The sequence below is a fragment of the Sesamum indicum genome, linkage group LG11 (assembly GCF_026168435.1).
Source record: "Sesamum indicum cultivar Baizhima isolate 11 linkage group LG11, ASM2616843v1, whole genome shotgun sequence".
In the NCBI taxonomy this organism is placed as follows: Eukaryota; Viridiplantae; Streptophyta; class Magnoliopsida; order Lamiales; family Pedaliaceae; genus Sesamum; species Sesamum indicum.
In genome coordinates this window covers 1,128,441-1,142,602 of record NC_142667.1, presented here as the reverse complement: position 1 = coordinate 1,142,602, position 14,162 = coordinate 1,128,441, and the positions used below count along the sequence as shown (strand labels likewise).

Sequence of the window (14,162 nt, the reverse complement as noted above, 5' to 3'; positions counted from 1 at the left end):
ACTAACTAGGAGAGAGTGACACAGAGTCCTATACGAATAGGGCTGATGGGTGGGTTGTTGGAGTGTTTAAGGCAATCCCTTATCTTGCCATTGACATGCCTTCTTTGTTTTCTGGGTAAGTATTCACACTCATTCTCTTTGTTTTCTTTTCTGGTTTAAAAAATAAAAAATCTAACTTCTCTGTTTATGAATTTCTGCAGGTTTCCACAAACTTCTTGAGATTTTTTTCTTACACCAAACCTTGCCATTTTCCTCTCTATCGCTCTAGGTAAGCCTCCTTGCTTCCTACTCTTTTTTTGTGAACCATGTGGACTAGTAGTGTAGATGAAAGGGTGGTAGATGAGGTGATGATAGATCTAATCGGCTCCTCATGTAAGGAGTTGGAAGAAGCCTAGTATCTCTGGCTCTGCCTTCTGCCATGGAGGTGAGAGCGAGGAGGAAGGCAATAGTAAGGAGGAAGAAGAGAGGAGAAAGGTATAGGATATGCGAATGACCTCAATGTGGAATCCTTTAGGATTTACCAATCTCATTTTTTTTTCCTGAAGATGATGACGTGATCGTTAGGGAAAAGTCCCGGATAGCTGTTGAAATGTGATTCAAGTCCTTACTGCCATGGATCGCCCAAATTTCCCTCTTTAGGGCTTTCTTTATTTTTTCTTAGCCTAGCTTGAGGCTGGTTTGTATTTCCATTTGCATGTTAATGTTTCTACACTTTTCAAAGTTTTCTTAAATCAGTTGGTTCCTAAATCCTTCAACATGTTGCCAGGTTCCTATACGTTAGTAAAAAATCTAGGAGAAATCCCATCGATTGCTCAATTTCACTCCTTTTTCCTGCTAAAAAATGGGAATGCTGGCTTGTTGTATTTCACTGCCCGAGGGGATACTTATAGCCCGTTTGGTTGTCATTTTTAGTTTCCAACAATTGAAAATATTAGAAAAGATTTATTGGTTTTTGTGCGCAAATTGAGAATATGTTTGGATTAGTTGTTTCCAAATATAGGTATATAGGTGTGAGAATGTTGTATATAAGTATATGTATTTTTGATGTGATAGATGACCAAATTGATTGAATATATGAAATTATAAAATAATCAAAGAGAGTCTTGCCATTTAAAATATTTTTTATTGATTTGAAACAAGAAAATACATGCTGACAAGATAAGACAACTATGACAAACCTTTGTGACCTATAATCTCAAAAAATTGAGAATTAAAATAGGAATGCATTCTCAATGAAAATGGCTTGACCAAATAAAATCCCAACTACCCAAATAGTGAAAAGTGAAAAAATCTCATTGAAAACACAACCAAACGGGTTCTTAGTTTCTCCCTTTCGAGTCCACAATGAAAGAGTGGAAGCATCAGATCTTCTTTGTTTCTTCTTTTATACCATGGAGAGATTTCTTTCTGTGTGGATTACCACTCTTCCTAAGCAACCTAAGTATTCTATCTGTAATCATCCAGCTCCTCTCTAGTTCATGCTGGATCATTTGAATGCTTCTCTTTACGATCCTCGCAAATTAGTTCACTCTGCACTTCTTCATTGCTTTTGGGTTGAGACCAAAAGAGATGGCCATGGATTACGCAGCTAGTATAACTTCTTGTATTCTCTATTTGCGATTATTCTTGCTGGTAATGAAATACGACTAATGTATATTATTGTACTTGGTGTTTGTAGGCAGGATGTTTCACAAGCTGTTTTAGGATAAATCCATCAAGGGGGACAAGACCCAGGGCGCCAACCCTTATACCAAGCACACCTTGTTGAAGAGTCCCGCTTCCACTCCTGCTAGTTCTTCTTCCACTGGGGATCCCAAAGGCAAGCAACAGATTGATCCCATCGCCGCACCTACAAAATGAGTTAAGGGACAGACCGCCCCCTTGCTTCTCCTACCCTGCAACCTGCTACCAAGGTAGGGACGTCTCACCCTGCTAAAGAGAGGTCTGCAAAGAAGAGATTCCTTCCTGATCGAATTCAGAATGAATAACACTCTCTGTTGCTAGAAGAAGGTGAAACGGTTTGGTTACTAAATTTCAGAAGGAGATCTAACCACCCCTAGATCATACCTACATGAATGCTCTGCCAAGAGCTAAAGCCCTGGGTTTATTTGCTTTCTACCTTTGTAGGGTAAGTATCAATCAATAAGTTTATTAAGCTTAATTATAGACAATAGCTTAACCTGACAAGTTGTTTATTCATAGGTGACCGTGTTGGGGGTGGCCTGCTCTGTTGGTTAGAGCAAGGAAACCTATTGTCTAAAGAACCCTCAAAAGGGTAGGAGAGCTAGAGAAAGTGATGCAGGAGAGGAACTGGGTTCGTGAGGAGGACGCTGCGAGCATCCGCCATCTAAAGGAGGAATTCACCATGAAGGAACCGATACAAGCCTAGGATGTTAAATGAGCAATGAAGATGATAAATAAAATATTAAAACAATATTATATCCCACATCAACTGGGTTATTCATGCACTTGCACACCAACTAGTTGATGCAAATCAAAGGATAAATACCTCTTTGAGAGTATTGGAGAGTCCTATCTTCAAAAGCTCTCATCCAATAATAGTTTCTTACTTTGTCCACACAAGAGCAGAGATATGCTCTCTAGCAAGTCTACACAAAACACAAACTTTTGTCTCTTTGAGCCTTGCTAGAAACTCAAGAGGGTGAGACTGAAACAACACTTTTATGAAGTGAAAAGTGTTCAAAGTTTCTTCAAAAAGCTTTGAATGAATTTCAAGCTCTTAAAAAAGGAAGGAAAGATACAACTCTTTTAACAAAGAAGAGAGATAAGAGAGTGAAGGAGAGAAATATAGATACACACATATTTTTCTAACCGACTTGCAAATGTCCAACTACTCCTATATAGAGAGAGAGTGAATTGCTTCAAGTCAAGGGTAGGTAATCTACATTCATGAGCGTGCAAATCCCTAATCAAGGGTCTTTAATGCATGGTAAGTTCTTATTTTCCATTGAGATTTGACCACAATTTGAATTAAACACAGTTTGACTTTGAATTAGAATAATTGACCCATCGATTAATTTCAAGTCCACATCAAATTTTTATTTAAATATTAGACCTAAGATTAATGGATTCAATTAATCCATCCCAAAATCCAAATATTTAATTAATCTTATTAATTAACATTTTGAGTTTTCTATCACATTGTACCTCATTTGAATAATCCAATTATTCAAATGATTAATTTAAACTCCTTTAAGTTAATCATCTCTTTCTTTCAAAATTAATCCAATAATTAATTCCTATCCAAAATTAATTTTCCAATTAATTTCCCACAATATCTATAACGTCCATAGAATTTTATATAACATTGAGATATTAATTGATAATTAAAAAATTTAAAATAAATTAGACTAATTAATAATTATTAAGAAATTTAAAATAAATTATAGGTTGAAAATGAAATATATTAAAACCTAAAAAGAATAAATTAGAGCTCATAATAATTTAAAAAAATACAATAAAAAAGAGGGGTGGGCAGCACATGGGCCACCCACCGCCTCACCCCCCTCCCCCCGCCACATTTTAAAACACAACACACACACAAACACAAATACACACATTCGACGGAAAAACAGAGGTATGAGATTTATATTTTAATTGTTATTAATTTATATAATTATATTATTTAATTAGTTTATTTATTAAATATTGTTAATATTGATTAATTTACTATTTAACTGAAATATTTTACGAGTTTGACTATTTAAATTAGTGTCAAATTAAATATCACATTTGATGGTAAAAATAATATAATTGATTAATTAAATTATTAAATTTGTTAGATTTAATTATTGATATAGTTAATTTATGGAATTTCATTGAGCCTATTAACCAAATATGTGATTCTATGTATTGGTGTTTAATTAAATTATATAATAGCAAGGAATTGATAGAAAATTCATAAAAAATTTCAAAAATTATATTTAAGAAATATTGATGTTATTAAAGAGGAAAAATGAGGTTTTTGTTTAGGGATGTTATTAAAATGATATTTATAAATATTTAAGGGGTTTGATTAAATGAATTCTTATGAGTTAGTTGATAAATTAAATATATACTTGAGAGGTTTAGAAAGTATAGTTATTTAAAAGAAAATGGAATAGAGAATTGAACTTCAATATAAATGAAATGTTAAAAGATTGGTGGAAAATATACGAACATTATATAATATTTTATTTAAAGTTTATGATATTCTCAATATATTGATTATATGTATAATACTTTATTATAGGACAAGACGATAAAATTGAGGGTTGAGCAGTTTCTTGTGTTAACTAAAGCACTTTGAGATTTAAGGTAAGTATAGCTAATTAGTTTATATATATATATATATGTGTGTGTGTGTGTAATATTATATATATGGTTGCTTATGTATATGATCGTGAACTTGGTTTTATTTTTATATATGTGGATATTGTATATTGGTTGATTATATATATTTGATCGTGGACTATTTGTTGGGTTACCTTGATATCCGTGAAATTGTTATTTTGTGTTTATATTTGATTGTAATGTACAGATGTAAGAAGAATGATAATCTGACCGTATAATGGATGGGCGAATGAAATCGAACAGAAAAGTTATAGACGAGAAAATAATTATTAAATAAAATTGAATGCTAAAGTTGATGATGTGATGTGTGACTTGAAATAAAGATGGCTTACCTAGGAGGGGGCATACTGCAATAGGTTATGATGATATAATTAATGACGAACTGATTGTTGTAATTGATTAGTGTAGATGATGTGACATATCATATGAGTTGTGTGTTGTGTGATATGATTGATGATGGGAATATCATACGAACTGTGTGGTATCAGTGGTGATGGTATATCATACAAGTGTGTTGTGCGATACCAGGAAAAAAAAGAAAGAAATATTGTGATTGAGATGAGGACGATGGCCGAGAAAGCCATTGAGTGATGCACTCCAGTTTGGTTAAGTATGGCCCTAAGGAAATAAACTAAAATGTGACTATTATGTTGAAAATTAATATGTGATTATGAGCATTTGTGATTTCTTAAATCGGCTGGTGTTATTTGACAAATATTGGTTGGTTGATATAATTGTATTATGTTTGACTTGCGTTGTATATATGTATATATAGATTGCTTGAGTATACTACTAAGTATGCAGCTCAAGCCTTGCTATGTACTTTTTAGGAGATAGATCATAATGACTAGTCATTGGGGTTTTAAAAGTGTCATTCTTGTGAATAGGTCGGTCAATAGTGATAACTGAAGGCAAGACTTTTGTTATGAGAATATTAAATATGTCAGTCTCTAGATCGATTTGCATTTAAAACGTTATACAACTGGTTTTTGCATTATTTTATAAACGAGGACATTTGGGGAGAGTAAATATTATCTTCTGAATATGCCTATCATCTCAGGAGACGTTTATATATTATATTGATAGCTAAAAATGTCGTATAAGAGGGATTTTAATAAAGAAATGTATAATAATTAGTGGTGTAATGTTGTGGGGTGTTACAATATCATTAATGTTTTTTGTGACCCTTATAGGTCCACTTTTAGTTAGACTTGGATTTGTATCACATATATATTTAATTTGATGACTAACTTGCTCTAGATTAATTAAATTATATTCAATTTATCGCTCTTGATTAACTCATTAATTCAAGAGCACACATTACCATGGGTGGTCGTTTAGCAACCGTCCATGGTACTAGAGAATATGTGAAATTGGTGTAAATCTTTAACTACGCATATTGTATGGATATAGTCCTTCCATCAAGTTATCTCCCAATCAAAGTTTAGGGTAGGGGTTCTCAATCAGTTTCCATACTTGACTCTGGTAACTATGTATCTACTTTTAACTATGTTTCTCGTTAATCAATGTGGGAAACTATTTTTCCTATTTGATTAACAGTTGTGGCCTCAGATTGGGTGATGGATTCATTCTTGGAATGCACCAACATCTATATATGTTCGACCACATAGTGTAGGGCTTTTGGCGATCACGTAATAATACAGTTACATTAGCTAGGACCAAAATACAATCGCCCCCACAAACAAGATTATTGTAGCTCCTCAAGTTAGAGAACTAACTTCTATACTATCGCACTTGAGGAGATCTAGTCATACCGATCACGCCATGGGGTTTCCATATGACAATTCTTACGAGTCAATTAAGTGAACTTGACATACCACTTGTCAAGCACCCACTAAAGTGTATAGATGTTATGCGTCTGTAATCGATGAAACTCGATACTCAGCATATGAATGCATCACTTAGTGCAAGTCTCTATTGAATCCTTAGCCTCTTGCTTGGACCTCTTCTTGGGTTGGGTCTTTAGGGTTTGGGGTTTCTTGGGTCCTTGATGTCCTTTTCACTTCGACAATTTTCTCTTACTTATCGAAACCAAAGGGTAAATGACTTGGATCCTAAAACGAATTCTTCAAAATTTGGATTATAGATTTGCTAACAACTCATGCTTTGAGATGACACAATGTGGACCAGACAAGTTGCCATATTTAACTCTATAAATATTCTCAGTCCACTACAATTATGGTATGACTTAAGTATCAAAGGGTTTTAATTGGAACCTCCCAACTTTTCAAAGACCACACTTTACATCTAGATAGACCGACAGAGATTGAAATACATAACCCCAAAAGAGATCAACATATTCGACCAGAATCATATATATTTTGTCTCTTTCCAAACAATAATACCAATCGCAAATTCATTTCATTTCAACATTTTTCAACCATACCTATAAACAATATTAAATGTCATACGCATTCTCGTGTACATTTATCAAACTCCCCAAAATTTAGATTCATTTTCTCAAATCATATAAAATAGAAAACAAAAATAATCCCAAACATTCCTTAAATACATATACCCTACCACGAACACTCTGGCTTCTATGTAAATAGCTAAAAAAGCATTTTTTTTTAAAAAAAATATTCACTATTTATTTAACAAGACAACCCATTCACCTCAAATACAAAAGGATAAATCACAACGAAGTCCCTTTAAAATTTATTATAATTACAAATATCCGCATGTTATTTGAAAAATTATAAATATTTTTGTAAAATTAATAGTTGTTTAATAAATACTCCCTCGTAACAACTCATTGTATGAGAGTATTTGTTAAACGACTATTAATTTAAAAAAATATATTTATAATTTTTTAAATAATAAAAAATATTTATAATTATAACAAATTTTATAAGAGCTCATCGTAATTTACTCAAGATAACAATATTCTCTCAAGCGGTGTCCAGAGATACTCCGAATTTGTGATTTGTAAAAAGTCAACAGCAGATGGGAATCCTAGTGGCTGAAATTGGAGGAAAGTAGGTGTACTAATAGTGGTGTACAGAGTTTGATGGGCTATATTTCAATTAATGCCCAACTCAGACACTGGTTGGGGAAACAATGGCTACGCAACTGCACTGTGTGTAGGATAAGGAGACAACCCTCATTCATTACTTCAAGGGATAATTACATCTCTATCTGTATGCGTAGTTTATTTATATAAATTATTCATATTTTTTAAAAAATAATATATATATATCGATAAAAAAAAATATTAATATTATTTACACAAAGTATCTCTATTTTCTAAAAAATTACACATGCACCTTTGAAAAAATGTCAACATTACACAAATTATTCTTATTTTTTTTTGCTGTAGTGGTGGTTTTTGTAATTATGTAAAAAATAAGAGTGATTTGTATAAATAAAATTCCTTAATTGAATTGCGGAGGGGTAGAGTTTGGAGGGATACGTGTAAGTATCATTAGTTTTTTGAGACGATGGATTTGGAGCTATACAAGCTTCTCATGGACAACTGATGTGAGATGAATTTAAATACCAATAATATTCTAGACGACGGGCTTGTGACAAACACATAATGTCATTTCCACATACAATAATGTAGTTTTGAAACTTATAAGCCGCACAAACTCCTTAATTACAATTGATGTGGGATACGTGCAAATATCAATTGTTTACCGGCAGAAGAAATACCAATTGCCCCTAAATATATTTTAAAGTAATAAATCTCTTTTGGTAAAAATATTCACAATTGGTCAAATTCATTGTTTTCTTTTTCATGCCACACTCAACCTATTTGATTGGCTGCCACACTCAATCCTAATCCACTTTGTTCGTGCAGATTGAATTTTTTATTTCAAATTATGCTGAATTTTTTAAATTTAATATTACATATATATATATATTTAAAATAAAATATATAATATATTTTTCGTTTGACCTACAATAAACTCATAACAAGTCAATTGAGAGTACATATAAATTTTCATTTCACTTTTTTGCTAATATCAGCAAATTCCATAAAGTCTGACTAATTGAAGGATCCATTTGTTAGACAGAAACACACATCGAAACTATCAAATATAATTTCTCATATTATAGAAAATCTATATATATATAATTACACCAAATCTGAGAGAAATATTATATAGTTATTCTTTATAACAATTAACAACAATAATGATAATATTGATAGTGGTATTAAATACTTGTGTATACATTATAGTTCTTAAGAATAATTAGTTATGATTAGTATTTAATACGATAATAAATTCGACCACGTCTCTTTAAAATAAATCTTTAATTTATTGTGATTAATCAATTCTGATTGGTTAGGACTTTAATAATTAATATTATAATTAATTTGACAGCCTTGCCTAAAATTAATTAGATGCCTAAGGCAATAAATTCACAATGTTGATTAATAAAAAAATAGGAATAATTACATTTATACTTATAATCTTTGATCTATTTACATAAATTAATTTTAACTTTTTGTAGGGAAAAGTATTATTTTAGTCCGTTAAGTATGTCTAATTTTAATTTTAGTTCGATAACTATGTTCATTTTTATTTAGGTCCAATAACTTACGAAATTGCTTACTTTTAGTCATCTGGCAGATTTTCGGACAATTTTACCCCTATGAGTGTATATGGACTAAAACTGCCTTTCAAAAGTTGCATAAAGGTAAAATTATCCGAAAATTTGACAGAGGACTAAAAGTAAGCAATTTTATAAGTTACTGGATCTAAACAAAAATAGACATAGTTATCCGACTAAAATTAAAATTAGGCATACTTAACGGATTAAAATAATACTTTTCTCTTTTTTGTATGATTACATAAACTTACAGTGGCAACAAAAAATAGGGGTAGTCAGTGTAATATTTCTGGGATTTTGTCAGTGATGTATTTGTAAAAAAAAAAAAATAGAAATAATTTGTGTAAATAATTTTTGATATTTTTTATAAATGTATATATAATATTTAAAAAATAAGAATTATTTATATAAATAAACTATAAATCATGAAATGCAAATGTAATTATCCTATAAAAAAAATTAAGGAGAAGAAACAAAGGAAAAAAGACATATATACATTAAATGTAGTTAAATTTTGCACATGTACAATTAATTCAGGCCACCAAACATTCCAACTTTATCACACATAGTAAAGAGAGAAACCATTGGTTCACCTACTCATCTCCCCATACATAATATGTACATAATAAGAGGACCATTCACTAAATTATTTAATAATACATATATATATATATTAAGAACTAGAGTTAGTTACATTTAGGTCCCTTTGGAAATACGATATTGCACTGTCCCCCAAACAAAATTCCAAAATTATATTTACGCTCTTTTCGAAAATTCTCTATTTATATCTGGCTTTCTTTTATTAGGGTTTGGATAAAATATGGTAATCTAAATATTTATTTTTATATTTATATATGAAATGAAGTTAACATTATTATAATTTTTTTCCTTACAAGCACAAAACTCTCATTTTGCATAGGAAAAAAGCCGAATAATTATATTTAGAGATAGTTACGCTTTCCTCCTCTGAGGTTAGATATAATTACACTTAGACCCCCTGTGATATGAGAAACTACATCTAGCACTCTGAAATTTGCTTTCGTCTAACAAATAAGTCCTTTCGTTACTCTAAATTCACTGAATTTGCTGATATTAACAAAAAAAAAAAAGAATGTAAATTGATATTTAGCATTGATTGATTTATTACTGACTTATTACAGGTCATACAATTTTTTCCAAATTAAACTATCCTTATAACGGTAAAAATATACCTTTTTATATACATTAATACTCGAAGACGTACGAGGGCTATTAAACTACTGTATAGAAAATTTAATTTACTATCTAAAGAAGCAAACTAATTAATTACAAGCCATTTAATTTTAAACCACCACAACCGGAGGAGGGGCATATTCGTCATTTCGCCAAACTATCCTCCAACACCTCAACCCACTGTCCTCATTTAAAACCATTGCTTCCCTCCCCATGAAAGCACACCTAAACACACAGGCGAGAGCATACACATATTCATTCACACACAGAGATAATGGCGAAAACCGCCACCGCCGCCGTTCGTTTTCCTTCAATCGAGAAGTGTGATGCCTCCGGTGAGAACCGCCAGGCGATAGCAGCGGACCTCGACGGAACTCTGCTGATCTCCCGCTCCTCCTTCCCTTACTTCATGCTCGTAGCAATCGAAGCCGGCAGTCTCCTGCGCGGCCTAATCCTCCTCCTCTCGTTTCCTATCATCGCCATCGCGTATGTCTTCGTCTCAGAGGCCCTTGCTATTCAGATGCTGATTTATATTTCCTTTTCAGGAATCAAGGTGCGGGACATTGAGCTGGTGTCTCGCGCTGTGCTGCCGCGATTTTACGCGAGAGATGTGAGAGCTGAGAGTTACGAGGTTTTTGACAAGTGTAAGAGGAAAGTGATCATTACGGCTAATCCGACGATAATGGTGGAGCCTTTTGTGAAGGAGTTTTTAGGTGGAGATAAGGTGATTGGAACAGAGATTGAGGTGGATCCGAAGACGAGGAAGGCGACAGGGTATGTGAAGAAGCCGGGGGTTTTGGTGGGAAAATGGAAGAAGTTGGGGGTGTTGAAGGAGTTTGGGGAGGAGAAGCCGGATATCGGGATTGGAGACCGGGCATCTGATCATGATTTCATGTCCATTTGCAAGGTTAGAGTCATTTTTGTGTTCTTTTGTTTAGCTACACTTGAGAAAGCACATATATATGATAGACGAAACATTGATCTCTACCTGGAATACGTGTTTTTTAATACATCTCCTGAGAAGTATTCGTTAAGTTCATATTTTTCTGTGTTTGAATGATACTGAAACCAATAAAAGAAAAACCAGAGAAAAATGTCCTTTTTCTTGCATTATATATGTAGTTGGGAATTTTGATCAAGTAAATTTAGGTCAGCAGGATTAACTAACATTTGGTGATTATTTAGTTATGTATTTGGTCTTGACTGATGATACTCGGATTCCTGTTCTTAATTTCGTGATGTTTACATGAATATTTTACTGTACATTAAATTTTTTATTGAGCGTCGGAAATATGTAAATACCATCTTTGTTTGTTTTGAAAGTGGAATTTCCTTTCATTTCTGAAAAAACGTGTAAATTAAATCTTCAGATAGCAATCAAGCCCCAAAAATTTGATCAGCAATTTTCATATGGCTAAGGCTAAAATCCCTTAAAATTTCATGTGTAGTCCTGTTGTAAGTCATAGAATTTGAATTGTAGGTAAACGACCTGATCTACAACATCTTTACGTGCATATACATTTTTTTCCGGGGTCAAAAAGTGTACCTGCACACAATAAGCTAAATCTTCTGATTGACAATCCTCATTCTAACATTGATTTTGTAAGATTAGGAGAACAAGATTATATAATATTATATATATATATATATCAGTAATTGGGTCACTCAATCAATGGTTACGTGAACGCTTTTGCTGTAGCTTATAATATTTCTTGATTTGGGTCATTTCTAAGGGTTACTAGACGAGAGTCCGCAAAAGCTAAACTTTCTATCTTTCCAATTCAATTGCTTTTTCTTACATCTTTTGAGTTTTCAACGAGCATTAATTTTCATCATGTTCTTAAGCACCTGTCAGCCATGAATTATGAGCCATGCAATTAATGTGACGGTTGAGGCAGTAGGAGTAGTAATATATGGTGAGAGCGGCTAGCAATGACTTATGCCCCACAAAAGGGGCCACAGCATTTACCATTGCTAACTGTCAAGAAACCAAGCGGTGGAACAGCGCGCACAACAAACTTTATTCCTAGACTTTAATACTTGTAACTTGTAAGGATTAAAATATGGCGGTTTCAATGTGGTCAAATTAAAAGGATACAATTTCTTTTGGACGGGAAGTAGGTGATTCAGATGCAACAAATTCTTTACCACCTCCAATCTTCAGATAAAAGTTTTATCTTCGTAAAGTGACTGCTCTAATTAAATAATACGCTTGTATTTAAATTAACATTTACCTGAGACTTATGCTTAATTTTGTACTGTGCGGAGGTGGTGGATGAACATTTTGATCAAGCAGCCTATATGCACGACAATCCATTTATTGGACTTCCTTCCATTAACTTCATCCTTCATGGTAATATATTGAAGTTTTGACTGTTTTTTATCTATGCTCGACAGGAGGGGTATATGGTGCCTCCCAGCAAAACAGCTAAACCATTGCCACTTGATCGCCTGAAAAGCCGACTTATCTTCCATGATGGCCGATTAGTCCAGCGCCCTACTCCCCTCAATGCACTCATCACCTACATTTGGCTACCATTCGGATTTCTTCTTTCCCTGATTCGTGTATACTTCAACCTTCCCCTCCCAGAACGCATTGTACGTTACACGTACCCTATGCTCGGAATCAATCTTGTGATCAAGGGCAATCCACCTCCTCCCCCCTCTCCTGGCTCCCCCGGTAACCTCTATGTTTGCAACCATCGGACTGCCCTCGACCCAATCGTCATTGCCATTGCACTAGGCCGCAAAGTTTCATGTGTGACATACAGTGTCAGCAAGCTCTCAAGGTTCCTGTCTCCAATCCCAGCCGTTGCCTTGACACGTGATCGTGAGGCTGATGCTGCTATGATCAAGGCATTGCTCCAAAAGGGTGACCTAGTCGTGTGCCCTGAGGGGACCACATGCAGGGAGCCGTATCTGCTGAGATTCAGTGCTTTGTTCGCAGAATTAAGCGACCGGATTGTGCCTGTTGCGGTCAACATCAAGCAAAACATGTTCTATGGTACCACTGTGCGAGGTGTCAAGTTCTGGGATGCTTATTTCTACTTCATGAACCCTAGGCCGACTTACGAGCTCACATTTCTCGAGAGGTTGCCGGAGGAGATGACGTGCAAGGCCGGCGGGAAATCATCTATCGAGGTAGCCAATCATGTGCAGAGGATCTTGGCAGGTACACTTGGATTTGAGTGCACTCAGTTGACTAGGAAGGATAAGTACATGCTGCTTGGTGGGAATGATGGGAAGGTGGAATCAATGTACTCCAAGAAATAAAATCACACTCACGTGAAACGCTAATGGGTGTTGATTTTACCAGATAAAAATATAAAAATGTTCATGGCCACAAGTGTTAGGCATCTCTGAAGGTGTTTTGGTATCAAATATTATTCTTGTCCTAGTATAAATATTGTTCGTGTAGCAACATTATCTGTTGATGTAAAACTGCTTCTATATTGATAATTAATCAGTTGGCTGTTGTTAATACATGTGGCTCTTTCTTCCCCATTTCTTTTCATGGTACATAGCTAGGGTTACTATTAACTTTACTTTGTATTGCACTAATTTGTTACTATTTTATTTCATGCAAATAGTTGCAAAATATTAAGTGGTCATCGTTCCAACAGGTTCCTTTCCTAAAAAGTCTCAAGATTTAAAATGATGGACATGATATGATATAAGTCTTATTAAATATATGATTGATTGTGATGTTTCTAAAATCTAGAATCTCAAAATGTGTTAACGATGACTTGTAAAGTGTCTACATGAAATGCATTGGTCTCATGACAGTGATGACACCGTTAAGGTTGGTGACTGAACTTAATGGTTGGTGGAAAAATTTTAATGAGGTGTCCCAGAGATTGAAAAGTTAGGTCAGGGTGCATGGTTCAGTACAAATATGGTCAATCTCAAGCACTTTGTCTTTGTAGGCGTATCATCTATTTGGATCAAACTACCAAAACTGAGACTAACTAAATTTACCAAATTGCACATTACTACCAGAAAATAAATTCATTTTC

At 33.7% G+C, this 14,162-nt stretch overlaps 1 protein-coding gene across 1 annotated transcript; it reads left to right on the top strand.

Moving 5' to 3' along the window:
- Positions 1-10,349: 10,349 nt before the first annotated feature.
- On the top strand, positions 10,350-13,629 carry LOC105173162 (glycerol-3-phosphate 2-O-acyltransferase 4). Its single transcript, XM_011094830.3, has 2 exons — positions 10,350-11,053; positions 12,544-13,629. The coding sequence occupies exons 1-2, from the start codon at positions 10,421-10,423 to the stop codon at positions 13,417-13,419; spliced, it is 1,509 nt and encodes a 502-aa protein (XP_011093132.1). The 5' UTR covers positions 10,350-10,420; the 3' UTR covers positions 13,420-13,629.
- The last annotated feature ends 533 nt before the right edge of the window (positions 13,630-14,162 follow it).

Bases quoted from the DNA above. Each gene is read 5' to 3' on its own strand.
- LOC105173162 (XM_011094830.3), top strand. From the start codon at position 10,421: ATGGCGAAAACCGCCACCGCCGCCGTTCGTTTTCCTTCAATCGAGAAG. The intron at 11,054-12,543 runs GTTAGAGTCATT...TATGCTCGACAG, and splicing joins ATTTCATGTCCATTTGCAAG to GAGGGGTATATGGTGCCTCC.